The sequence below is a fragment of the Accipiter gentilis genome, chromosome 7 (assembly GCF_929443795.1).
Source record: "Accipiter gentilis chromosome 7, bAccGen1.1, whole genome shotgun sequence".
Taxonomy (NCBI): Eukaryota; Metazoa; Chordata; class Aves; order Accipitriformes; family Accipitridae; genus Astur; species Astur gentilis.
In genome coordinates this window covers 8,783,066-8,810,009 of record NC_064886.1, presented here as the reverse complement: position 1 = coordinate 8,810,009, position 26,944 = coordinate 8,783,066, and the positions used below count along the sequence as shown (strand labels likewise).

The following is a 26,944-nucleotide window of genomic DNA, read 5'->3' as shown; positions in this document are numbered from 1 at the left end:
CAAGTTCTTGAACTGGGAAGAAGCAGTCAGGATAAGAGTAAAATTCATTACGCTTCTCACCTTTGCTGTTTTCAACAAAAGTCCTCACTACATGAAGCTGCTCTCTAGCCTGCACCAACGATGGGTCACCTCACAGAGGCTCCCAGTGCCTGCTTTTTGCTCATCTTCATCTCCTCTTCTCCCACCCTTGGGGCTCACCTGTAGTCATGGGTGAGGGTAACACAAGACTCCTCCTTCCTCAGTCTGGCCAGGAGTGCTCCACCCTCCAGCTGCAGCCTGACCAGCCGTGCATCTTCAAGAACGTTCTTCATCAACTGCCTATAATTCCTCAGCAGCACAGCTGCCTCCTGGAAGGATTGCAAAAGTGAGATGAGCAGTTAGTGCAACCTACAGGCAACAACCAGTGCCCAGCCCAAAACACACACAAACCACATCTCACCTTGGCCCACCCTAGGAAAGAGGGAGGATGGTTGCCACAGCTGTTTCTCTCAAGCCTGTCAAGTCCAAAGTGATAAACAGTACTCCTTATGCTCTCTGTACCTTCCTCACCAGGCTAAAATTGAAACCCAATTCCTATCATTGTCCATACTCCATTTACTGAGCATAGAAATAAGCTTTCCAGCCTCATTTTCCACTCACAGCTAGCTCCTGCTGTTCTCAGAGCCTGGACCTGCACAGCTCCAAGCTGTGGGACAAGATGCACATGAAGGGTTTGCAGATATACACATGTATGCAGGAAGGCCCAGAGAGGCCACTACAATATCTTCCTTTGCTTTACTGTCAGGACCCTTAGTGCAGAGCTGGCAGCAATTTCCTACCACATCAAGGGTATGGCAGCTTCTCAAAAGTGGGGGAACATAATGATTGCAACAACACAGGCTCAGTCTTTGTACCCTCCTCTTCTTGTCTGCTGTTTTGGAGGCAGCAAAGCTGGAACCACAGCACAGATTTGGCGTGGTGAACACTGTTACGTTGTCACCTAACTTTACTCCAGGCCATTCAAGCCAACTTGGTGTGGCACAGCCTAAGGCAGCTGCTCAGCGCTAGAGATGTCAAAGCTAGTACCAGCTACAGAGCTGTGGAGCTGCTAAGAATGCACTTCAATGCTGGAGCAAGCACCCATCAGCAACAAGCACACCTGAAGAGATCTCCTGGGTGACACTGAGGGATCAGAGAACCAGCTTCTACACCCAGTAGAGCCTTTATCACTTAATTTGGATTAGCTTCTACTACTCCCACTGTCCTGACAGCTCTGCAGTGACACACAGCACTCAGAATACCCTGCTACTACAGTTTGTAAATTCAAAGCTAGGGCTTTTCTGCAGCTATACAGCCTCCTGCTCTCTTCTGACTCAGGACCACCTCTGATACCAGGTGAGGGACATGCTTACCTCAGCTCTTTCTGGTAATTTTCCATGTTCCACTTTATGAATAGCTCCCTGGAGGAAGGCACAAGCACCCTGGCATCCTTGTAGCAAATGTTCCAGCTTCTACAAGAAGAAAGGACCAAGGAAGAGATTATGGTCTCACAGCTGACAAGAAAGCTGCCTTTTCAGCTTGGAGGTTAAAAGTACAGTAATCAAGAGAGGATCAAACACATTAACGCAAGGGTTCAATTAAACCATTTGGTAAGGCCCATCAGAGGCTTCAGATGCATCATGCTATACCAAGGCCTCTATGCAGACCTTATAAACTTGCATACTCATGGCTTGTATGGGTCATGCTTTACAGAAAAGAAAACCAGTCCACTTATGTCCCACAGTCTTCTACTATTAGCATTTCTTGTAACTTCCCACTAAGATGAATCATTATGCATGAATTTTGGAGGAACAAAACATAGAACGAGTACTTGGAATTTCTCTACTTTAAATCATTTTTCTTCATATTAAAAGTAGTGTAAATTAAAGATTAGGAAACTGGAAATCTTCCACAATTAAGCACCTTAAACTACTGACAAATCTGAAAACCCTCTTCTATGCAACCAGAGGGGACTGGGGGTGGGGGGAACCCAAACCCCCCCAAAACCCCAAAGATTTCACAGGCGTTCACGAGACAGTACATTTTAGAAAAGTCAGTGATATAAAGCCTAAATACTGTCAGATGCCACCCTCTAGCCACTGAAATCAGAGAAGGGAGAAACAGCTATTCCAAAACAACCGCACTCAAAACAAAACAAAAAAGCAGCTGTTTGAATCTTTACTGAATTGAACTCCCTCCTCCCTGGAATGCTGGAACAGCCCCAGCAGTAACAGATTAGCAGGCAGGATGCAGGTGAGATCACCGAGACAGGAAATAAACTCTGTTTGCCACATAGCTGCAGATCTAAAGGGATAGAGTATATGGGTCATTATCACACACAGTACATCATATAAATAGGCAACCCATCCAGATCGATTCCTACACTAACTCCTTTTGGTAACATTTTGCATGTTAAGATGCAAGACACAAGAAGTAGTCTGATATCATGCTCCTTCCTTCAAGAATGATCCTTCTGTACAGAGCGAGCACCTCAGCTCTCAAGCTTTTTTCAACTCAAGCTTTTCCCAACTCTGTCCAGAAAACTAATGCATAACCTCTTGCAAAGCTTCTCTGCTTCCTCACTGCCAAATAAACCTCAAAGTCTCAAATTCAATCCTAGGCACCAAGATTAGGTTTCTGTAGCTCTACTGCATCAGCATGGGTTCATACTAGTACTTTTGGATGCAAATTTTAAAAATAGCTTCTAAAATAATTTGGAAAAGATAAATTAACATTGGCACATGCTAAGCCTAACTGCTGAAGTTTGCCACCAGCAACACAGTGGTGTTATCAATGATATCTTAACCTGCTTCAAATGCTGCAGTGGGCCACGCAGCACCCTGGGCAGTGAGGTCAGAGCCAAAAGACCACTGAATCTTTTGGAAGCAGAAGTGATGGTTCTGCTGTCATCCACTAGGGTGAGCAAGTCAAACTCAAAGTGAAGACAGCCGATTTGTGTGCAAATATACGGAGATTTAATCCTGTCTAGTCTCAGTGTGCCAAATATCTCTCAATACAGCTTTTAAAGATTCAACAAGCACATGATCCACAGGACTTACGCCCTCTTCACAACATGAGTGTACACAGAGCTGGGCATTGGTGCCAAAGATGCTGTGTTTGCAGACTTCTGGCAGTCTGCACATACCCTGCTGCATGGCCAGCAACACCTGCAGTCCTGCCACAGATCATCAGCATGTGCTGCACTGGTGCCTGCAGCACCCTTTGCCAGGGCTACCTTCTTTATGAACTGTGTCTGGGTACTGCACTTTCAGGCCTTCTATCTCTGAGGCTTAACCTGGGTCAGCTCAAACATTTCCACAGAGCGGTCAGCCTCCCTGCACCTTGTGGTGGCTCTAATCCGCACCTGGATAGGGTTCACTGTAGAGCTCTTGATCCATGACTCTTCTGGAGCAAAGCGTAAAGGTCAGACAGGATCATGGTACCAAGGCATACTCAAAACAGCCAAACAACAGAAAGAAGGAATGTATTGCTGGTGCTGCCTCCCACTGTTACCTTGGTCCTAAGACTCACTGAACAGAATCTGCACAGGGAGGCTTTAGTTTCCTTGCCTCACATAGCCAGCTCTCAAAGAGGAATATGATGCTCCCCTGGGCTGAACCTTCTCTGTATTTTTAGTATAGATGCTTTCTAAAGAGTTCTCGATGACAACTTTGGTAAATAAGTCAATTACATCTAAAGGAGGAAAAAGGTGTCCCTAGAAGTATCTGAACTGATTATCAGGAACTTCCAAGTCTCAATTCTGCAAGGACTGCAGTTTTTACTAAGGAACTCACAGCTTGGTCTGGGGAACCTGCTACAAAACCAACAAGATCTAACTATTTTTATTTTGCTCAAGTTCTTGATTGTTAGTTCAATGGCAACATGATACGAACACCCTTCTCCTGAGGTTAGTCTGCCCTTAAGTCTCCAAGTATAACCAAAGAGAACTGCCCCACTGTGTATCACAACAAAACAGGATTCTGTTTCAGATTTGACCATATTTTGAAGGGAAAGAAGAATTAATGCAGTTCAAGCAGATGAGTTAAAACCTAAAATTTTAGTTCCTGCAGTCATGCCAATAGGCCATAATATGCATCCATTTTATGAAGACAGTATTAGTATTCTTTCGATAACAGAGTCATTCGCATACATAACTATTACAGGAACCACTGTCTTGTAATGCTTGTCGGTTCAGCTGCTGACAGGCTCCTCTTGCTTCAATTCTGTTACCATACCATTTCTTCTCTCAGATACCAAAGAATACGAGACATCCTACTCACCATGCGGAAGCTTAACCAGTCCCGGTGGCAGTAAGGGAAGGTCCCATCCAGTTCTAGAGGCAGCTGTGAGCTGTCTATGTGCTTATGGAGGGATTTCATGGAGGTGAGAAGTTCAAACTGCACAGGAATAGAAGAAATAAAAGCACATTTCCATTAGAGTGCGAGTATTGGAGGAGGAGGGGAAGGTTAACAAAAGATAGCATCCTTTATTTCTTTATCTATCTTGCATAGAAACACAGCGTATATCTGCAATATCATTACAATATGAAGGGGGGAAAAAAAAGTCAATTCAATCTCAGAGCTGCTTGCTGTACAGCTTAGTGGGCGAACCCTGAGGGAATGCAGGCCACAACACGCTGTTTCACCAAGCAGAACATCTGTGATGGAAGTCTGACAGCAGCCAGCCATCTCCAGAGCCAGTACCTCCTAGTATAAGCACAGCAACTCCCTCATATATTCCCATGTAGTGCCGCAATTTGCATTTGTCTGGAGAGTCTGAGAGGTTAAATCCAGCTCCCAGCTTCCCCATCTCACTTCCTGGAAAAAGTGTCCAACAGAGCAGCCTCTGCCCTACCTTCAATCCTCCATGCATCACAGCAGCTTTTTGCTCCAAGTGTTTCCTGGATCTTGACACAGATAACTTGCCTTCTGGGAGTCTGTAGGACCTCAGAGCATTTTTATACTCACCAGAGAAACAGAAAAGTGCTCCTGCAGGTACATGGAAGCCAGCCCAGACACAGAAACTCAGGTGCAGACATTTAACCCCTCCACACACACACTGTTAAGTCTCCACCTCCTTACAAAATAGTGATGATGCTTCCAATTCCTCCTGCATGCCTGTGTCTCTATTAGCCTTTGCTCTGTTCCCTCCTACACACTTTGTATTTGTTCAATGTATTTAATGTCTTCTGTAGCTCTCCCTGCATGCACACACCTGCAGCCCCCTTTCTGACTTCAAATTCTTCCACATGGGGGCAATGAGGAAATGGACTAATAGCATTTGTTATTCTTAAGCCTTTTGAGGAAGCACACCACACGCACAGCAAACCTGATGCTATTCACAATGTCTTCATCCACAGGAGCCAAAAGGGAAGTCCTGGCCTACTCTGAAGTCTACAGGGTTTCAGCAGGCACAGAAGTGCCATCCACTCTTGTAGCTTATAACAGTCTTAGAGCAGAGGGAGATAATAAGATGCTGTTTGATTCTCTATTCACTCACCACAGAGTGGCTGACTAAGAGTCTACATTTTTTATACAGCTATGGAATACCAGGCAGATTTACTTCTAGTGGGGATGTTCAGTGATGTGATGATTTTCCCTCGTCCATTAGCACATCCTGTTAGTCTTCCCAGACATTTCAGCTACAAAGGGAACCTCACACACATAACCATCTCCTCTTCCCCCTCTCACAAAGTGCTCTCAGCCACTGACAGCAGCAGCTATGAGGAGAGGAAACATGAGATATGGAAAATCCAGGAAAGCAACTACCTTCAAAGGATGGAGTTCAGGATTTAGCCTAATGTGATCTCTTCCTGACCAAGGATTTCCCCCTTTTTAACAGGAGAACGTGAAAAGCATCTCTATTACTGTTAATTGTGCAGAGCTCCTGCATAGAGCTATCCATGTTCCCAACAAACCCTGGGTGTCTTGAGGGCCCCAGCAGACTGACATAATTACAGCGCAAATGTTACCGATGGACTTGGCAATAAACAGAGCGTGACAGAGATCTGTTCAGCTCACATAAAGTTTACAACCCTATAAATACCGCACCCGTAGGAGACCACAACCATAAAATACAGAGAACAGCTAGAGATTTCATGTGAGAATAAACATACATCAGCAGACAGAGAACTTGCTGTTCAGAGAGTTAAATAAAGGATATCAAGAGCTCCCCAGCAACCCCTGGATGAACGGTTCCATTACCTGCCCTGCTGGTGGCTTCTCCATCCGAAACGTCGGATCCCTTTCAACCAGAAGCAGTACTCCATGAATACAATGAGGATCTATGTCCTACAAAAGAACAGAGCACAAATCCATTACCAATCTGCCTGGGATGCTAAGGAGAATGCGCCATACCAGGTTTGTACACGAGATTGCAATTTATCCTTCAAAGGTATTTATGAAGCCTGGAAGGCAGACACCAGGTGTGGGAAGGCCATTCTACAGAGCATGAAAGCTATGTCTTAAGGTAGTTTGCTTCAGATCAACTAGTCGTGCAGTATTTAAGGAAGCAATGAAAAAGGTCAGGTCTTGGCCATACTAAAAATGCTCTGACTTCTACACAAGGAAATGTGTCAGGGGAAAAAGAAAGAACCATGTTCAACATCCAAGTTTTTTCTTCATAACTGTCCTGGTCACTTCTCCTAACTGAAGTTCTTTTTCCCCCTACAGTGCCAAAAACGTTGTCTTGTCTTTGCTTACTGCCAACCCACAATCAAGGGCTTGCATCCTGTTGCTACTGTTAAACCGACTGAAATTCCAAATATAAGGGATGTCTGGCAACTGTAGTTCAAACTCAGTGATCCAGGAGCAGGTCTCCAATTATAGAACCACTCTACAGGGAAGTGAGAAACAGGCACAGAGAGCAACAGCAGGAAGAGGGAAACGTAGCAGAGAGATCCAGACCATGGAGTCAGGGCCCACTATGTAAGTGACGCCTGTACCAGGATAGCAAGGAGAACAGCCATTTAAGCTGTTGTTCCACATGGTTAAGTAAGAGCCATCCTATCTAGCTATCTCCTAGATGGTCCTTGCCTTTGCAAAGATCTCAGAAACTGTCAAGTAACAAACCCTTTCTGGTATTGCTCGACCTGCAAGGAACTTGCCACACAGCAGGCCACGACAACAAGAGAAACCTGTTTAAATAAATGGCTCCAGCAGTGTTTAGGGTTAAATATCTGACATGAGCAACAGAGTCAGAGGCAAGCGGACCACCAGAGACTGAGCCGCCTAACCTGACACTGGGCCCAGTACAGCAATTAAGAAACAATGCCAACACAAGAAAACCCAATTCTGCAAGTGAAAGCAGCAGCAGAGATTCCAGAGCAGAGGAAAAGACCTTTCACTCATCTAGTCCAAAAACAGGATCCTTTTGAACAGGCAGGAAAAAATCCCAGCTGAAACACCTTCCAAAACCATGAGAGGTTTCTAAGTCTTCTCAAATCCCTTTCTCCAAAGCAAATTATTCACACTTTCACTGTTACTTGAACACTGATCAAAAGGCCAAGAAGAATTTATTGCCTAATTAGGCTGTATTAGCCAAATACTGAAGCTCATCTGCAGAAAGGATGGGGAGGTATTACAGCTGTATCAGCAGCTCTGAATTTGTCTGGTAGAAAATACTGAAAGGCAAAGACTAGCCACAGTTTCAAGACAGATCATGGCACTAAATAAATTTATTCTTTCACAATGCCTCTTCTACTCCAACAGTCATGAGATGTACAATCTGAGTAAGGGATAAAAGGTAGTGATGGTGTAACACGAGGTTACAACAACAGCCAAAACAATCACTCACTTGTTTGTTACTCGTGAAAATAGAAACTGAAAAACCTTTCACAAATAAAGCTGTCAGGAGATAGGTTCAGAGTTTTCCAATCCAAGAAGAGGTAATGTTTCCAAAGAAATAAAGTATTTTTCACCATATTTTTAGATTTAAACAGCTGAAGTCAGTCTCATCCAGCACTGATGGGGCAATCCAAATTGACTATAACAGTTTACAGGAGTGCCTTGGGACACAGGCAGAGCTGGAAGCAGCAGGAGGCTACTTGAGGAAGCTTTCTCGCAGCCTTCTGCACAATCTCTTACTGCCTTTGCTAACAAAACCAGGTATCTGGAAGCAAAGAAACAGAGTCCCACAGATGTAAGTGGACTTCTCACCTCCCAAAACAGGCACAGCGTGGACAGTGTAGAATAGAGGGACATCAACAGGAGCTCAGAAAGCACCAGGGTAAATACCCATCCCTTCGTTATTATTCTTTAAAAAGAGAATTAGATACTTTCTTCCACCTTTCTCAGACTGAAGTTTCAAACAGTCTTCTGGCTTCCTGACCCAAATGGAAGCCCATGGTCAGACTTAACATCACTGGCACAGTTTGAAGCACAGGCCACCAGGAATGCCTGTGCAGATGGGACAGTCCCCAGATACCATGCTCAATCTCAAAGTGGCCACTTCTAATGGAGTAGTAGGAGGTCCCTGGTCTTTCATGTCAGACCAAGGTCCTCTGTACTTCTGCACTAACAGGGCATGTAAATATACCCCTTGAACAGAAAGGTTTGCACAGAAGTTTTCTGCTTTGAACTCCTACTGTATCTCTGTCTTCATAAACAGACTCTTCCCTTCCCAATCCAACACACAGATGCAGCAGATTACAGGATCAAGTGTTCGCGCTGATATGTGAAATTCAAAAGACTCTTGCTCTGTGAAGACTCAGGCAGAGGGAAATCCCAGATACCCATTCACTGAAGGCCAGCACATGCATTCTACTGTCCATTCCCTGCCTGCTCACTGACCAAGGGATCAGCCCAGCACTACTGAGCAGCAAAGATCCTCTGAACAGACCCCACAGCACAGAGCTTACTGCTGACAACCTGTAACCAAACATCACAGCAGCATTTACCTCCGCAAAAATCCTTGCTCCAAAGCATCATTATGCAGCTTCCCACAGGAACAAGCATGATCTATTCTTGCAGCACATACACACTGTACATTTCCCCTCACTGCCAGAGTTCCTCCTTGCTCCTTCCTGAGTTAGCTCTGCTGCAGTGCTTTATTCTGTCCCTGCTCCCTCTGCTCCCAGTGCTGTCTGGGACAGAAGGATTTCCCAGCCATCCATACTCTAAAAAGGAAGGGGGAAGAAAGCCTTGCAGAACACAACTCCCCCCACCCTGAAAGCAGAGAAAATGAGCAGCTTTTACCAGTTTACTAGATGACTAGACAGACCAACTGACCACCTCCCAGTGCTGTAGGGAAAGCTACCTGCAAGCACCAAAAGTTGTTTATTAGCACTTTAGAAGTCCGTTCATGCATTTATTCTGTAAAGATGGAAGAGTGGAGTAAGTATTTCCTCAGACTGACAGATCTTGACCCAGAAACTTGTGGCATCAAAGTCTTCCCTCCCCAGGGAGGTTCTGTAGGGTTAATAGATCCAAGCACTGCAGCAGGAAGGGACTCTGCATTAGGTCATCCCATCTGTGCTTACCCACTGTGAAGCAGTGCTCCTCACTGCTCAGGAGGAAAATGTCCCTTCAAAATCAAACAAGCAACACTGGATCTCAACATTTAACAGATTCCACCCACACCATTATAGTAGGCTTCACAAAAGCCATGTAAATAACATCCTGTTAAAGTGGAGAATAGAACAGCAGAGAAATGAGCTACAGAGAGTCTGCCAGAGATAAGAGACATTGGGAGATGCGTCAGGGATTTCAGAAAGGACCCCAAGGAGATGATCTGCTTTGTGACCTTACAGGCACAACATACAGTCTGTGCTTCTGTATCCACCAGCCAGCAAACCTTGCTGTGCTCTAGAAAGCCTAGCTTGCCTCACTGTAGTTGCAGTCAGTTTTCTGCATTTATCCTTGTTTCAGAGCAGATGAGAGTACTGCCATGGGATCCCAGAGATAAATGCTAAGGATCTCCAAAAGGCTCAGAGGAACCAGGGGATTATTCCTGTGCCATAACCAGATGATGAGCTAGCTAACAGGTCTCGTTTACGGAGTCTGCGGAAGAGTCAGGGTAAGGACTGAAAAACCACAAGCAGAGTAATCAGCCTCTGTCAGTCACTGGTACCTGGAGCACAAACTCAGCTCCAGCAATCTGTCTTGCAGCACATTAATCCCTGTTAACTAACTGTTGCACCACCCTGACAAACAAGGTACTCAGAGCCAAACAGCCATCACAGCAGGATATTAGAGAGACACTGCAAAAAACCTTTCCCCCAGCCCCTCTTTTCTGAGGGTAGGAAACTTAAGGTTAGAATGGCTTTATTCCTGCCATGCTTGGATGAGACTGGGGTCCCAAAAAGCACATTGCGTCTCAATGTGTTGCCGATTTCCAAATCATTCCACTAAGACACAACGATGCAACCATGGGCAATGAAACACTCAAAAGCATTAGCAAGCCCACTGCCAGGTGGGCACAGCACAAAAGGAGAAGATAACTTCCTTGTTACCTCTGCAAAACTGAGCAGAGCACCAGATTACTTCACCAGAGAGAATGAGCACACTGATAGAGCTCACAGCTCCACCCAGCCCAGGAAGCAGGAAGGCAGACCTCTGACTCAGCCTCAACTCTCAGATGTGGCACTGAAGCACATAAACCGCAGAGACACCAGGTTCATTAAAACATTGCCCTGTTCCAGTTTGCAGAGTTTGAGCCTGAAGAGACCTAAGCTCTGATTTAAAACAAACACCTGCTTCAACAAGATTAGTCATAGCTACAACCCAGCATCTCCTTGGCTTTCTAACAGCAGCAGATAGCTTCTATCTGGGAGCAGGGGCAACACAACCCACTTGCTTTCCAAGTGACTGATATGAAAGCCTTTGACCTGAAGCAATATAGAGTTACAGCATATCCAATTCCAATCATTCACCGACAGCCACATCAACAGCTGCACATGCTCTTCCACCTGGCATGACAAGCAGTGTCCTTCCCTTCTCTCTGCAGCAGGGAGAAGCCCGTCTTCCTCCCTTCTCTGTGGTGGGCATATTTCACAGCCTCTCCAGGCAGGGGACAACATTAGACTTGGGTACAGGCTGCTCAGCAGAGACAGAAGCAAATTTGGAGGGGTGAGGAGGGGTGTTGTCCCCTAACTCAGACTTGCTTAGGCTTTTTGCTTTGTCTGCAGTCTGGCATGTCCAGGTCATCCTCCTAAAACAGGGCTGGGTGTATAACTCCACCTCCCAAAGCCAACTGAAAGCCAGGTGGCAGATGGAGACATAAGCAGCAGATGGAGATGTAACATGCAACCAAGACAGCAAGCCAACTAGTGTTACTTTGCCCAAGCTCAAGGCTCACCTGCAATATGCTGAACGCCTTGAAGAGAGCAGGAACTGGTGAACAGCGACGAGCATCCACAAGAACAGTTAGACCCAAAGCCTGACATTCTGGTCTGCAAGGACAGAGAAAAGAGGTCACATTTGTCACCAATGAAAATCAACAAGACTATGGAAACAGAACCTGTAGTCATGACAGGGTGAAAAAAACCAGTACGGTATGGCTCTGTAAGGACAGGGAACTAACTGGCCACCTTCTCCTATCCAAAATATATACATGGAAACCACCTGGATTGCTCAGTTTTTACATTTGCTATTTCCACCTGAAACTCCCATTTCTCCAATTCCTAGGATACATCTTACTGATAGCAAAGGTGCTGATACCCACTCTGGGTAATCCACACAGGAAAACCAGTCCTTCCTAATTGCGTTCAGGGACAAGCTTGGCCTTAGCCACACTGCTTCACAATAACAGCCATTCTGGATCAGACCCAAAGCCTATCTTGCCCAGAATCAGATATGAAGGGAGAAGCACAAGAAATAAAGCATGAGCAGCAGAAGCTTTCTCATGGGCTAAGTCTGCTCCCTTTATCAATGGTTTAAAGGCTTCAAAAAAAAAAAAAACAAACAAAAAACCAAAAAACAACCAAAACAAAAACCAAAACCAACAAAAAAACCCAAACCCAAATGAAAACCACATTAACAGAAAGTTAGCTTTACCTCTTATTAGTTTAATCATCTAAAAGTGAAACAAAGTCTCAGTAGAGCCTGAGATGAGCTTGGGAGGGGGCAGGGGTGTGTGTGTGAAGAGTCTGTCACAGTCAAAGGAAGAGTAGCGGCTGCAAACTCCAGCCTGCAGACTCCAAAACCAATTGTCAGCCAGACATCAAGGCAGATTTTCTCAACCCTTGAAGATCCTCCCTCCCTCTCAGCTTGGAGGTCTGGCCCTAAAATATCATGTCACAACGCTGTATCACAGAGCTGCTGCATGACTTCCCCATCATAGCTCCCAAATCCCATTTTCTGAGCTAATGAAGGATAGCGAGAATGGCTTGGATTCATGGCAATGCAAGAAAACATTCAGTATGTACCTAATTCTATCATGCCATGTACACAAGGCACATACAGAAGAGCCAAACTGTTTACTGAATACGAGCCAGTCCACCCTAGCAGGAGATCCCCATCTGTACAGTTTCAGGACTGTCTGGACCAGGTTCCCAGGCCAATAAAGTCAACCCATTCCATTCGCTGCCGCAGCTTCCACCCCCCCAAAAGGCAAAGCAGACATGGCAGCAGTGCCCACCCTGTCAGGCCAAGAGCGTCAACAAACCTTGGGATGCTATGCAAGTACAGAAGAAGGCGTACAAGCTCAGTGGTATTGCAGTGTGGGTTTAACCAGGCTGTGTTCCTTGTTGTTATTATGGCTACTGCACGTCCTGATTTATCTCTGGTACCTGTAAAAAGAAGGGGGGAAGTTACACAAGGAAGTCAACAGAGCCTGGTTCCAGGTGTGTATGCCTCATATTCCCCTACTACCACCCCACTGCCTTCCTGGAAATGTTCCATAGAACTCAATATAGTGTATGGTGCAGACTGTGGTAGGCTATAAACAAACTTCCAAAGTACCCAAATGCTGCCCCAGAGCAAAGTAGCTGAGCTCTGCTTGTCTTTCTCTCGTAGTATTAAATTTGGACTGCTCTCTTCTGCCCAAACACACATTCTTCATAAAATATGGCTGAAGTTGGCTAATGATAACCCAACCTTGTGAGAAAAGCAAGAATCTCATAAACTGAAGATAAATAATCTCACCTCCACTTATGTTACAATATTCACATTGCTGTCAGACCAGAGAACGCAGACAGGTTTGCAGAACAACGTGCGCTACCTAATGAGACTAGGCACGGACGCTGCAGGCTGAGCCTAGCACATAACCAGATGTCTCCTCCTGGGACCAAAGACCTGGAGCAGGAGCCCAGAGCTCCTCCTCAGAGGCTCGTCTTGCCTGCCTACAGCTCTGACAAGGGCAGAGTCAGTGCCAGGCTTTCATTAGTTTCAGAGGTTGCTCAGTGCCTCAGAAATAGACAAGGCGCAGTACTGGCAACAAGGCTGAGTTGTGATACATTGAAAAGGGAGAAACCCCTCTGCTTCAGATAGCCAGGACAACAGTTCTTTGTCCCGCCTTCCAAAAGCCAAGAGACACAGCTTTTCACAGGAACCAAGCACACCCTATGGGCTCCCAAAACTAAATGATAGTCTGGCTTTGGCTTTAGCCACAATGTGCACCAAGAACTCTGAAGAGGAGGACATTAACAGTGCCATTTCTGGGATTACATCCAGCCTCCTCTCCAGATGCAAAGGAGAGGTAAACAGCAGGTAGACACACCACTTCAGAGATCCAGAGCTGCTTCTGCCACTCAAAAGCAAGCAGTGCCTGTGGAGTGAGCCTGCTCAAGTGACTAGCGCTCTGCACTCACGCATGTCACCAGGAAGGTAAGTGATTTGGAGAACAGTGGGGACTACACCTCTATTGTGTGAAAAGTAATTCACAAGAACGGGAGCCATTTTCTGTCATACAAATTGTATGAGAGAGAGGGGGGAAAGTCCCAAGCACAAAACAAAAAGAGAGGCTTAGAGAAAGATATGTCTTTTTGTCTCTTCTGAACTTTATTGCTACCACAAAAGATACCGTCCTGGACCGCCTCTCTCCCCATCCCAGGGACAAACATGTGAGTTGACAGGTAAAACAGATACAGATGGACAGCCACAAGCACAGAAAACTGTCCTGGTGTGATCTCAATCTGTCACTTGGACATGACTTGAGTAAGGGCCACAGACACAGATGGGCATCATTTAGAAGCAGGGCTTTCTCTCCCCCAGGGACCAGAACTGTGACACGGGCTTTCTCCTACTAACAGCAGGGACAAAATCTTTCATCGTCTGTGTGATTCAGGAAGAGTTTTATTACTCCTGAAATATGGTATTCTGGGCACTGTATAATCAAAGAGCTGGAGAGGAATTTAAAAAAACTTATTAATATACCTTGTTTCATAAGCTAACAGGATCATCAGCAAATAAAAAAAAAAAAGCAAACCACCCAATTACTAGAAAAATGGCTCAATAACCAGCCTCAGTAAAAATTTTCTTACTCTGAAGCAACATCTTTTCTCCATCAGGGAGGCTGGGCACCACCAGAACTTGATTAAACCTTGAACTTCCATATAGGAGCCTGGGAATTGCCTAACCAGGTCAAAAAAGCAACCGCAGCCACCAGGACTAGGTCTCCAACAGTGGCATAACCACATGATTCAAGAGCAGAATGCAGAATTGAAACTCTTCTGAAAGGAAAATTTCTTCCTAATTCCATCAGCTACTAGTTTATTAATTAGCTCTCATTCACTATTCATTATAAAAGTTATCCTTTCTAATGCAATTATTATATCACTATCAATGTCTAACATAAACCATTTAACTGAGTGGTGAGTACATTCCTTCAGGTGTGAGGATTGCCCACTGAAATCCAGAAGGAGACATGTGAGAGAAGAGGTGTCAGTCAAATCCAATACTGCTTCTACAGAAAACCTGATTCCTCCCTTTGGTGAAAACTCCTTTGGAAGTGGTATCAAACCCAAACCTTGTTTCTTCAATGCATTTCAAGGGCATATCCCTTCATCCCATATTCAAATGCATTTGCCTTGTTTAACAGTTGTATATTATGACAGGAATCTGTGACAAAGGAAACAACTAGAGCACTAGATCACATAGTCAGGCTTCTACAATAGCATGGACTATGAGCTTCTCTTAAAGACCCCTCTCTTGAACCCTGTAATTTTTTGGCTGTTGTATACATCCTGAAACGTCCAACTTGATCAGCAAATCAGAAGATCAGAAATCCTCCTTTGGAACTTGTTCTTAACAGTTTACCTACCAAAGCAAAGTTACATGTTTGAATATACCATAACTCTGCCTTGCACTGGGTTTCTCCTTTCACCTTTTTCCAGAAGACTGGAAAAGTCTTACTTCCCTTTCCTCTTTCCCTGCACAAAGGTGTTTTCACCTCACTCTCAATCATCTTATGAGATAAACAACCTTCCAGTCTCTTGCCATAAGACATCCAATTCATTTACAAAAAGGGCTGTCACCCCTTTCTGCACCACCTCCAATATTCACCATTTCCTTTTAGAACAAAGGCATCAGAACAGCCCAAACTATTTGAGAGGCATCACCAACAAGTACAGAGAGGTAAAAATCACTTTCTTAGTCTGGCTAGTCATACCCTTTGACATCTAAGGCCAAAAGTGGTCTTGCAGCCCCAGCACCAAGTGCAAAATCGCTGTGCTACCTTTCTACTCTCCTTCCCAATTTCTCCACACTGCACAGGTCTGACCTCTTCTCTGCTCTCTGGCCAATTTTCAAATCATACACAGCTCCTGAGCTGACTGAAATGTAGCTATCTTCCTGCCCCACACTAGACAACCCTCTCACTGGCTGTGGAAGGAGCCAAGCCCCCAGGGGCTGCTTACACAGACGCTACCAAAAAGCTGCTTCACTGGAGAGGTAGATCTCGCTTCCTGTGCTTTACTTCATATTTGGTTAAACACAAAAGGCCTCTTGTGTGGGCCCTGTGCACCAAGCAATCCTGGCTGCTCTAACAGCCTCAGCTTTATTTACCATTCTGCCAATATTTGTCCCATGCAGAAGTTTTATCTGCAGCAATTTGATACTTGCTGCTGTATCAGATGCAAACACAGAATAACGTTTGACCTGCAACTGATCTTGGCAGAACAATTCTGGGAAGTCCTCCCTTCACAGCTAATTTTGTCATCTGCTGTTTAGCTACGCTATCCCACACATTGCTCATCCACACTTCATTGGGATATTCCTTTCAACACTATGTGTCATGAAATCAAATGTTTTCTAAAAATCTATTATATCTAGGCAGCTACATTTAATCAACCAAACTTCTAATTACCAAGAATAAAACTGGTTTTACAAGAGCACTGTCAAATAGCATCTTCTACACTCCTATCCTTTAATTACCTACCAAGTGAATCAAGTTCCTATTGTTTCGACCAGGTCTGTCAGGCCCACCAGCTCATCATTAGCTGCACCCTCACTCCTCTCTTTTTGAACTACTGGTATGAGCCCACAGATTTGGCATTTCTGACTCATACGTGCTTGGCTAACATTTTGAGACTCCTGGGAGCAAGTTAACATTACTTTCATGAGAGAGAAGTTCTACTTCCTGTCTTTCCCATCCAGAAACTTTAGAGGCTTCGAGAAGTGTTGCTTCTGGAGAGGTTTGGAGCAAAAGAAATGGAATTGGCACCAGTCTGCAGCGCTGCAAACAGAGGCTCATCTCCCTTGCCCTCCTACAAACCACGCTTCCCAGACACATTCTGGCTCAGCTACTCACCAGGCAGGCAGGCAACTCCACTCCTGAGCACTTCTGGATTTACATCCTTGACTATGGTAGGTGCAGACCGACCACCCCAGGCAGCCCCAGAAGCTGGGGATGTTGGGGGAGTAATAGCTGTTGAGGTTTCCTCCAGAGCACTGACTTTACTCACTGGTTTCACCACATCTGTGCCAGTTACTTCTTTTCTCGTCTCTGCCCCTTCTGACACCTTCCCTGTAAGAAAAGCAGCAGTCAGAAGTCTGAGCAGAGCTCCACCCAAAAGGTCCCAGGTAAGTACCAGATTGGGCAGGGACATGACCCCAGCCCCAGCACTCTGCAGCTCCTCCAGTCCTCGTGCTAGTAGCATGCATGTTCCACGACTGGTTATAACGTTAATACTACTGTAATTCTAAAAAAATAAAATTTATTGTGAAGTTTGCAAGTTACAAAAACTCAATCAGATCAGGATTACTGTAGTCAAAGTCATTTTTAAAGGTAACATATCAAGCAGTACATGTCTGCTCACAGCCTGAAAGTCTGGTGTGGTGCAAGTTCCTGGCTCAGCTCCAGCATGCTGAAGTGATAAACCAACTTCTGACAGGGAGAGCTGCTCCATCAGGGCAGAATTACTCCCCCAACACCACTTTCAGATTAGTTCCTGAAAATATAAAGTCAACTCGAGGCTAACAAATCAACTGGAAATTAGCCAAAGAGACCCTGTTCTGCTCATCCAGACTTTTTTAATTAACAGTTAATGTGAAAGTCAGAAACCCATTTTAAAACCCTGAAGAACAGGATTACACCAATCAGCTCTGTTTGAGAACTGCAGAAAATGCTTCCTTTGCCTGACACCTCAGCTCTAAAGTACAAGTTATCAGAATCATTGAATTCTAAAATTAAATATCTTAGCTACTACATGAAAACTAACACTAGTTTTATCAAGCTTCAATTTTCATGTAAAAGTAGCTGGAGAGAAGAAAAAAAATACCTATTGTATAAGAAGTATTATTCCCCATTTTCCAACATTATAAAAATTAGAAGCCAACAATACGTCTTCAACAATACATCTTTAGCATCCTAAGTGCACAGCTAGGCTACACTGTTTGGCAAAAAGATGTACTGAAGAACAGGCTATACTTCACTGCAAATCCTGATACTTCAGTATCTACCCACCAAAAAAAAAAATCAACGTTTCTTTAGGAAAATAGAAGAGTGGAGTATTTATTTGCTTGCTATGAAGTCAGACGTTTTAATTGCTATTTAAAATTGACTTCAACCATCCTACCTTCCTGCTGCATCAACAATGCTGACACTTGACTCAGTTTATTTACTAACAGATTCCAATACTTCATTAAAGAGCAGGACCAGGAACAAAGCAGTCCTTGAAGTGGCTTTCAATACAAGTTTTAGAAGTGAAGGAGATTTACAGGTTGAGGCTCAGCCCAAACTATTTTCAAAATTGCTAAAGTGGGTGCGAGAAGTGCCCTGAGCAGCATGGCTCACTGAGCAAAATTATCCGACAGTGGGGGGAGAAACTAGGAGGGGCTCCAGAGCTCTGCACCATCGAGGCCGTGATGGAGTAGCTGCTCATTACTCTTTGGTAACACCCCTTGAGGGAGCATCCCTGGGACCCAGCTTGGCATCTGCTGCATTTGGGCCACATAAGCTGCTGCAATGGCTTCAGGGCTCTGCACAGTTCTGGGACACGTCAGAGCTCAGTTCTGTTCCTAGTACTACCTCAACCTCCACTTTCCAGTGATGCCAAGAGGTCATTCACTTTGGACAACACTGCTAGATCTTCCTGAAGCAGCATTTTAGAGGGGCACTGATCTCCTGTAGATGGGGTATCTTGAAGATCACAGAGGCACGTAAGTCATGCCCTAAAGGTTTCACATTAAAGGCTGATAGACTTTCTAGGAGAACATAGAATCATACAATCATCTTCTCAAGGAGCTGTAAGGAATGGCAATAAGCAGAAATACACAGATTGTAGTAAAGGAATCTGCATTAAATGAAGAAACCCTGCAAAGAGGACCAAGAGGTGGCATTTAAAGACAACAAGAAAGGGAACATAGCTATATTGAAGGTACCATACCAGGGCAAGAGAGACATAAACGTACATGGCAGCCCTGCCTTGATATCTCTTAGAAATGAGGTAGCAGGTCCCAAAAGCTAGAAGACAGAAGCATTTTGCTCAGCCCACTGTTCAGCTCAGGGAAACTTCACTGGAGCTGTGCAGCCTCCAGACTATGCACATCTTGCCCAAACCCTAAGCTTCTCAGGCTCAATTCAGATCTGCAGATCCCACCTCTCTCCAAACAGGCCCAAGCACACTGTTTGTTACTTGCGATCTGTGGTGGAGGCACTTACTAAAGCGGAAATTGTAGAACGCAGAGGATTACATCAAAAAGCAAATTGAGAACTGGAACATCTGAACTTGCCGTGTTTGCAGGTGCCACCTTTCCCTGAGGTTAAGGAAGTGGTAGAGGAGGATTTGCTTGTGTGCATTTCAAAGAAACATTAGCATTTTTCCTGCAAACTGCCCCAGCACCAGTATCATCTATGCTAACATCACGTAGTAACAGGGAGCAGAAAAGGAACGCCCTAACAGGTGCTGCTGAATATGCCCCAGTGTTGCTTTTCAGCCAATTTCTTGAATATCAAGATATTTTCCACCCCCAAAATATAGAAATTCTTTCCAGAGCTGCAAAGTTTCAAAATTCACTTTCACTTAAAGTTAGTCATTAGTGAAAAACAGCAGTCACATTATCTGTGAATGGAACCAAAATGGAAATTTTAAGCCACAAATTCAAAACAGATCATTCACATTTGACTTGAAATATAAGTTAGATCATATTTGTGCAGAAAACAAGCTCACTGGGAGTGGGAAGAAAGGGAGAGAGTTAAGGGACAAGGAAAAATCTGCAGACACAGCAAACTCAGATGCCCCAGTTCTGAACATGTATTTTGACATCATCTACGACGTCTGCTGTAACAAGCAAGCTCCTCTGCCTCATACAGAGCAAATCATGCATCTGCCCACTACTATACTAAGGTGTGAATTGCAAATCTGAATTGACCCAGTAAAGCTTAAGCTTTGTTGTTATTTATAGTTTAGGTAAGATACCCACAGTTTCCAATCACAGTCGCAAAATACCCCAACAAGACACAGTTACAGAGAATTTAACTCGCCTACAGACTGACTGGCTGGAAGAGAAAAGTCCATTTGTAGGACTGAGTGTAGGACATTTGCTTCACTTTGTAATTTTATCTCTGAATTATCTTATTATTATATCTCTGAGGGTTTAATGGTGCTAGATAAAGGGATGGCTTGTTTGGATCTCAAAGCAATCAAATGTAATTGAATGGATTAAGCTTATTATAGTTCCAGCTATAGTGTTTAAGAAACACTCCTGGCATTAACAGATATTTGAGCTACCCTGTACCTTAAAGATTTGGTTCATTGGTTTGGCGGGGGGGGGGGGGGGGGGGGGGGGGGGGGAGTTGTCCTGGTGATTTAGGTTGTTTCTGTTGCTTTACAAACTCTGAGATAACAGGGCTTTTTTTAACTGCAATGCCAAAGTTTATCATCAGCAGCACTGGGCCACAAATGTCACTTATTTCAGCCAAATCCCCAGAAACAATTAAATTATCTTTCATTAAAACCAAACTCCACGCATACCCCAGAGGGGTCAGTCATTGATGAAATCCACAGCAGCGGCCAAGACTTGTCCTGTGGAGCACTAAGAACATCACACTTACCATCTCATACACAAGCTGGACCTGGCTAATTTTAGACAGAAGAGATAGGAACACTGAACAAGAAGTCACTAGAGTCACGAGGAAAGCATATACCCAGCACTCAACACAGCCTAGGTTTTCTGAGGTTCGGTCCTGTGCAAACATGAAGTCAAGCCAGGTTCAGCTTGGCCAGGGGAACGGATACCCATGGCATATTTATTTACTGGCATATATCCCCAAAGAGCTACAGATAGGCAGAAGGTGACCTCTTTATTTCTGCTCATGGTGGTAGATGATCAGAATGATGCACACTTCAGAAACAGAAACTTTTGAGCTGATCCCTCCATTTCACAAAAAAGAAATGCTTGTCACTCCAAAAGCATCAGAAATGCCCGGCAACCATGGGCTTGCCTAATTATGGAATTAAAATATTTTGGTGCAGGTGTTAAAGAAATTTCATTTTAATCAATGGACACTTTAGCTCCATTAGGAGATCACACTAAGGCATCAGGTAAAATGTGACTTTTGGACAACTGAGAAAGTAGTTGTGTCTGCAGCCAAGTGGAGTAGTGCTGCAGCAGTGATGTAGGCTCTGAATCTGTTCCTCCACAGAGTCAGGCATGCTCCAGCAATGTGGGTCTGTACCTCCAACCCTTTCAAGAGTCTGCACTCTAATATTTCAAGCCGGGTAATTTTCCTAGCCAGGGGTCTCAGGGAATGAGAGCTGCTGAACTGGAATGGCACGTTTCTCCGGCCCCCGCCACACACACGCTCCTCAATGTGATCTGCATATCTAGCTACAGCTTTCCAGACTCAGCAGAGCTCGGTAAAGCCAACATCATGTCCATGCAGTCACACACTGCCTGCCTACAGTCTGGTGCAAAAGGCAGAGAGACCTGGATTGCCTGGTCAATTCCTTCTGAAGGAGCACAGCTCCAGCACAGGAAACCTGGGCATCAAGAAGCCTGGACAATACCTGCTCACACACATAATTTGAGTTAGATGCTTAATTTCTCTATGCTCTCCCGCTCAAGTTAAACAGCTCCTACTTGAAATATAACCAAGCCAAAGAAAGCATGCCAGAGGGGAAGGGAGGGAAGAGGGGGGGAATCCCTCAACTCTGCAGTTTGCTTCTTACATCAGTTACCAGCATACACATTTGTTAATCTTTAGGTCGCATTACACAGCTAGTATTTTACTGTGGCATCCACTGCTGCTTCCTCTTGCCACAATTATCTTCCTAAAACCAATTTTCAACTATAAAAGACTTGTACAGTTAGACATTCTCTCCTCATGCATTCCTATTGCATGCATCCATAATGTGCACGCAATGAATGTAACGGGTGGAGATCACCAGCAATCAGATTAACAGAAATTAAGTCTCTTACACTGGAACTTTGATCTGGACTGATGTAAATTTGCAAAGAACTATTAAACAAAATACCTATAATAAACCCACCTGTGAAGAGAAAGCTAACTTCAAGCCACAAAAATGACAACTTAATCACTTTCCTGTAGTTTGTACTATTACCCCAAAGCTTCCTTAGCAGACGTACTGGTCAGCAGTACCTCTTGAGGACTTTGCTTTCAATCCATGTTATCAAACAGATAAACACACAAACATCCAATTGCTGTACCTTTAGGAGATGATGCCCCAGAAGCTGCCTCTTTGTGGGAGTGCAGAGTGGTGGGCTCTGTATGCCCCTCAGCGGGTCCTGAGGACAGTGGTCCAACCTCCAGTTCCTCTTCAATGGATTCCAGTGTTTTTAGGGCTATAGTCTTTGACTTTTCCCCATAAGAAAAACTCTCCTGGTTCTCCTCCCCTCCCTGCAAGTCCTGTACTGCAACATGCTCTGGGTTCAACACAGAGTTCTCTTCACTTTTACAGCCCTGTTTTTCTACCCTCCTTTGTGGCTCCTCACACCTCTCTCCAGACCTCTGGGTTCTGAATTGACTTGAGCCTTCTACTTGCGCATCAGGGCCCAAAGAGTCACTGTTATTTAATTGTTCTTCTATCTGATCACCCTCTGCTGACAAAGCAGTTTGGAGTAGTATGGCTTCTTCAGGTTTCTTATGCTGACAGGCAGAGACCTCTTGCTCTTCACCATCTGACAAGAGACCATTTGTAGGAGCTTTGACAGAACAGTGATTATGACTAGTCTGATTCTCACTTACAGTCAATATTTGTTCAATCTCTTTGACTTCCTCTGGACTGTCCCTTCTTCCCAGCTCAAATTCATCTACTTCTCCTTGGTTCTGTTCTGGAGGACTTAATGGAGAACTAAGATTTGCCTCCTGATCACTGCAGCAAGCACCGACTGCTCCTACATCTGCTGTGTTCCCTGAAGGAGAGCCTCTCTCCACGCCTACATCTGAACTCGCACGCATGATAAGCAATGTAGTGGCCTGGACTGGTGTACCACTTTCACTGACACTCTGGCAAGAAATATCAGAACCTTCCTTCAGTATGCAGTGCGGTCCCGAAGGCCCTAGGACAGACACAGGAGAAGCATCCATTTGTGTGACCTCATTTTGACCCTCGGTCAGTGGTTCTCCATGTACTCTCAGTATCACATCCTCTTTAGCAGCAGTAGCATCTACAATTGTTTCTGGGCTCTGCTCTGATGTTTCAACACCGGGACTTCTGCTAGAGCCATCACTTTCTTGTTCCATGTTTCCAGGAGCACCAGGCATTTGTGCTTTACAGTTGACACCATCTCCACCACAAAGGTCGCTGTAGCTGCACAGTGCGTATCGCCAGTCGATTGAGTGTTCGCTGTGGGTCTCCTGCTCTGCAGATGAATCTTCTGCACTGCAGGCAGGAGACTCAGCCATAGGAAAGCTATTCCCCATGTTTCCAGGACCACCTGGTATCAGCTGACCTTCTGGAGACAGTTCTCCATGTGCCATCATTTTGTTGCTTTCCAACGGAATTACATTTTTGAGAACTTCTGTAGAAGTCCTCAGAGTGTCCATTTGACAGTGCTCCTTCTGCATAAGTGCTGACTGAATTAAGTTCTTGGAGTAGGTACTGTCTTGAATGACAATAAACCTGTGCTTGCCTTTAGACGCATTCACTCGTGTTCTGGGCTGAGTTAGATAATTTAAAGCTAGTGATTGGGTTAAAGAGGCTGTTTGTGGCCCAAACCTGGGCAATGAAACTTCAGTCAGCTCAACATACTCCCCTTCAAGGTCACTTTTCAAGTTTTCTTGAGGCACAGGACTTGTACAGACACCATTGACAAGAGCTTCACTTAACTGCGGAGCTGTGCTGCTAGTGACCAGGTTGTTTCGATTTGGACTTTGTTCCTGTAGATACTGAGATCCTAGGTCTGGTGAACTGCACTCAGCATGGTCCATGGGGAGGCATAAAATTGAACGTCCCTCTGCTATTTCTGGAGAGATTATATTGTTTTCAATTATTTTTGGTTTATTTATAAATTCAGGATTAACCACTTTATCCCAGGGGATGCGAAATATTTCATCATCAGTGGTTAGTAAACAATTTTCCAGTGCTATACCCATTCGCTCTCCATTGAAAGTACTCAACCATTCCAGAGTAAAAATAGAGGTATAAGAAACTTCTGGAATCACAACTTCCTCTACATTATGCTTGTCTTTTGCCAAACATTTCAATACAATTCGTGGAGACTTCTTCAGATAGGGGACCACCTGCAGGTAGAAGTCACCAGGCTTCAAGATTCGCCAGTCAATGGAAGCCAGCTGGACTACAATCTTCTCATGAATACATAGGGGCCAGCCCTCATGGCGAAACAGCAAGCCACAGTACTGAACCTATGAAGAAAAGAGAAAGTGTTTTCAGCATCAGGAACAGACCTCAGCTCAAGGTTTTGGACAAGAGAGATCAATGCTTCTCTTTCACAGCTGTAGCAATAGAACACTTGAATTTAGGGTCTTTGGTTATTAGTGCCGGGGAGTTTTCCATACTGAGGTCTTCTCTTTAAAAAGCAGAAACAAGGAAAGGTACCAACACAAACCACCAGCATTTCAAAATCTGAATAAGAGCCAACCAGCTGCCAGAAGTCTCAGCCCTGTTTTAAAGCTGGGTCAGCACAGACAGACAGAGGTCTAAGCCCCAGAACCCCAGCGTAGAGAAATCAGGAGTTCTCACCTCCCAGTGCTCAAGCCAGGAGACCCTGTCTGTTCCTCATTTCTGACTCATTAGGACCAACTGGAGAAAGCAAAAATTCAGACCATACAGCATCCCTAACTAAATGCCATTAGAGAAACATGGGCAGACAGTAGTCTGCTTACAATGCATGGATAAAACCCACCGTCCTCAACTAAAGACAATCCACAGCCTTAACAGAGAAGGTGGCAAATAACACACATAATTTCCAAAGCATCCAGTGAGCTCTAGGTTGCACCAGGTACACTCAATACCAACCTGCCAAAAGGAGGCTGTAGATTCAGAAATCTCACTGCACAGGATGCCACTAGTCAGCCTGGCACCACAAAATCTATTTCTCAGGTGAAGTAGCGTCAGTTCTTTAGACTGAGATCTGCTGCAAGGGAGGTAATGAAAAGCTTTGCTGATGAGGGAAGGTAGAATGAAAATGCCAAGGTCTGTCTGAGGACTTGTTTTTATTCCCTAATGTGCTCTGCTGGAGTATGCAGCATGTTCCACCTGATGTTGGTTAAGCAAAATTGAAGAGCATGGAACCAGGTAAAAAGCATCACTCACCTGGTGCTATCAAGAGCCTATGCAAGACAGGTGGAGACAAGTTACATGGAATGCAGCAGCAAGGGATGACTGCAACCTACCAGTGAACAGAAGGAGATACTGCAAAGAAAAAGCAGGAAAAAGGAGGCAGCAAATGAGGAAAGCACAGCAGAACCACAGAGGAAGAAGGCAGTAAGTCCCATCATCAAGCTGCAAGGAACTACACTTACCAGGGATTTCCTCATTCCCAAAACATAGCAGCACTCAGGACAAGTCTCAGACAAATCCCAATCAAGTAAAAGAACTGAAGTTTCATGGCTGAACTGACTTGGCTCAATTATTTACAGCTTTAATACAACTTCAAAAAATAAAATCACTGCTTTGAACTTGATTCTGTTTGGGTTAAGTAAGATTTAAATTGAGCTATGACATAAGCCATCAGTTTCACAATTAATTTAATCTTTCTCTGTCACAAGGGTTTAGATAGGATTCACCTGTATTGGATGCAATACTTAAATTAGAAAGCTGTCATCTGAAAGCCCAAAGACTTTAGTATTGGCAGCATAAGACTTTAGACATTTTATCTTGTTTCTTTTACATGGTCACATGAAGTCTTGACAGAGAAAGCAACTTATAAATGCTGGACTCTGCAGGCCAGACAGATGAAAGAAAAAAATACTTTAATTCAAATATTTTGCCATATAGCAGAGAAACCACAGAACTGGAAGGAACTTCCTGGATCCTCACACACCTTGAAACAATAGGTAATGGCATCAAGTAATTTCTCTCCTGTGTTCATCAAGCTTTACCTTTAGCCCAGTCAGGTTTCTTATCCTCACTGCACCTGATGCAAAGTTGTTCGAGAGGCTTGGAAGCCCAAAGCATCCTTCAGATTCAATAATTCCTTCTCCTCAGCCCTGGAGCTTGTTCTTTGGATGTGTTCCCATGGCTTGAAATTATTAAGCCATGTCACCTTAGCACATCTCCATTGATCATCATTTAGGCCTGCTTGAAGTGCCTCCTTGGTGATGCCTTTTTTTTTTTTTAAAAAAAAAACACATTTCTTTGTTCCACTTTTTCATTGTGCAAAGCATTGCAAAACACTGCGTACAATGGCACTAACAATTCCTAACTGTGCTAGAAGCATCTCTTAAAGCTAAGATCACACTTGTCTTCCAGCCATGCCCCTATGGTAACCCAGTCACCTGCTGGTTTTTCTTTCCAAATTGATGAACCCCAGTTCACAACAGAAATTCTGCCTGTTACTTTGTGGAGGCACATGCTTGCCCTCTGAGTCTACCATTATAAAAACTTAAATACAAAGTTTTAGAGCTCATCTTGTGGAACACTTTTAACACCCTCCTCTTCCTCCTTTAAGTTATTGCTCATGTCTCCCAGACTGGTTTCATCACAAATATCTGTCATATGCATACTCTTACTTTTAATGCCAAGGTCATGGAGGAGAAATAATGTGTGCCTCATGAGTCCTGCCTCCATCTCAGTTTTCACTACAGTACAAACACCCTCTCTTTCACTGTTTTTTTACCCATCTTGCAATACTTGCATAAAGCTCCATCCCTTTGACACAGTAACTAATTTTCTGTATGACTCCATAATAAATCCTTTATGGAAGAGATCAGACAATAAAACTTTTCTCTCTAGAACGAGCTGGTTTATGAAAAAGGCTAGTCTTATACTACTTGCCATGGAGCAAACCACATGAAAAAATGTTATCCAGTTTTTAATGGGTCAGTTAATTCAGTCCTTGCTCAGTGCATATTGTTGTACGCTCAGCTTGTTCTGTGTTTTGTTACTAGCCCTGACTTAACAGAT

At 44.3% G+C, this 26,944-nt stretch overlaps 1 protein-coding gene across 6 annotated transcripts in view; it reads right to left on the bottom strand.

Moving 5' to 3' along the window:
• The window catches only part of PLEKHG4 (pleckstrin homology and RhoGEF domain containing G4), a 91,917-nt gene that overhangs the window by 44,422 nt on the left and 20,551 nt on the right, over nt 1-26,944 (bottom strand). For all 6 annotated transcript variants that reach the window (XM_049806007.1, XM_049806011.1, XM_049806013.1 and 3 more), the window contains exons 3-10: nt 22,065-24,222; nt 16,705-16,920; nt 12,622-12,745; nt 11,314-11,407; nt 6,222-6,308; nt 4,299-4,415; nt 1,392-1,490; nt 199-347 (exon numbers count right to left, since the gene is read on the bottom strand). In XM_049806007.1, coding sequence (XP_049661964.1) covers nt 199-347; nt 1,392-1,490; nt 4,299-4,415; nt 6,222-6,308; nt 11,314-11,407; nt 12,622-12,745; nt 16,705-16,920; nt 22,065-24,222 — 3,044 coding nt within the window. The remainder of the gene's footprint in view (nt 1-198; nt 348-1,391; nt 1,491-4,298; nt 4,416-6,221; nt 6,309-11,313; nt 11,408-12,621; nt 12,746-16,704; nt 16,921-22,064; nt 24,223-26,944) is intronic.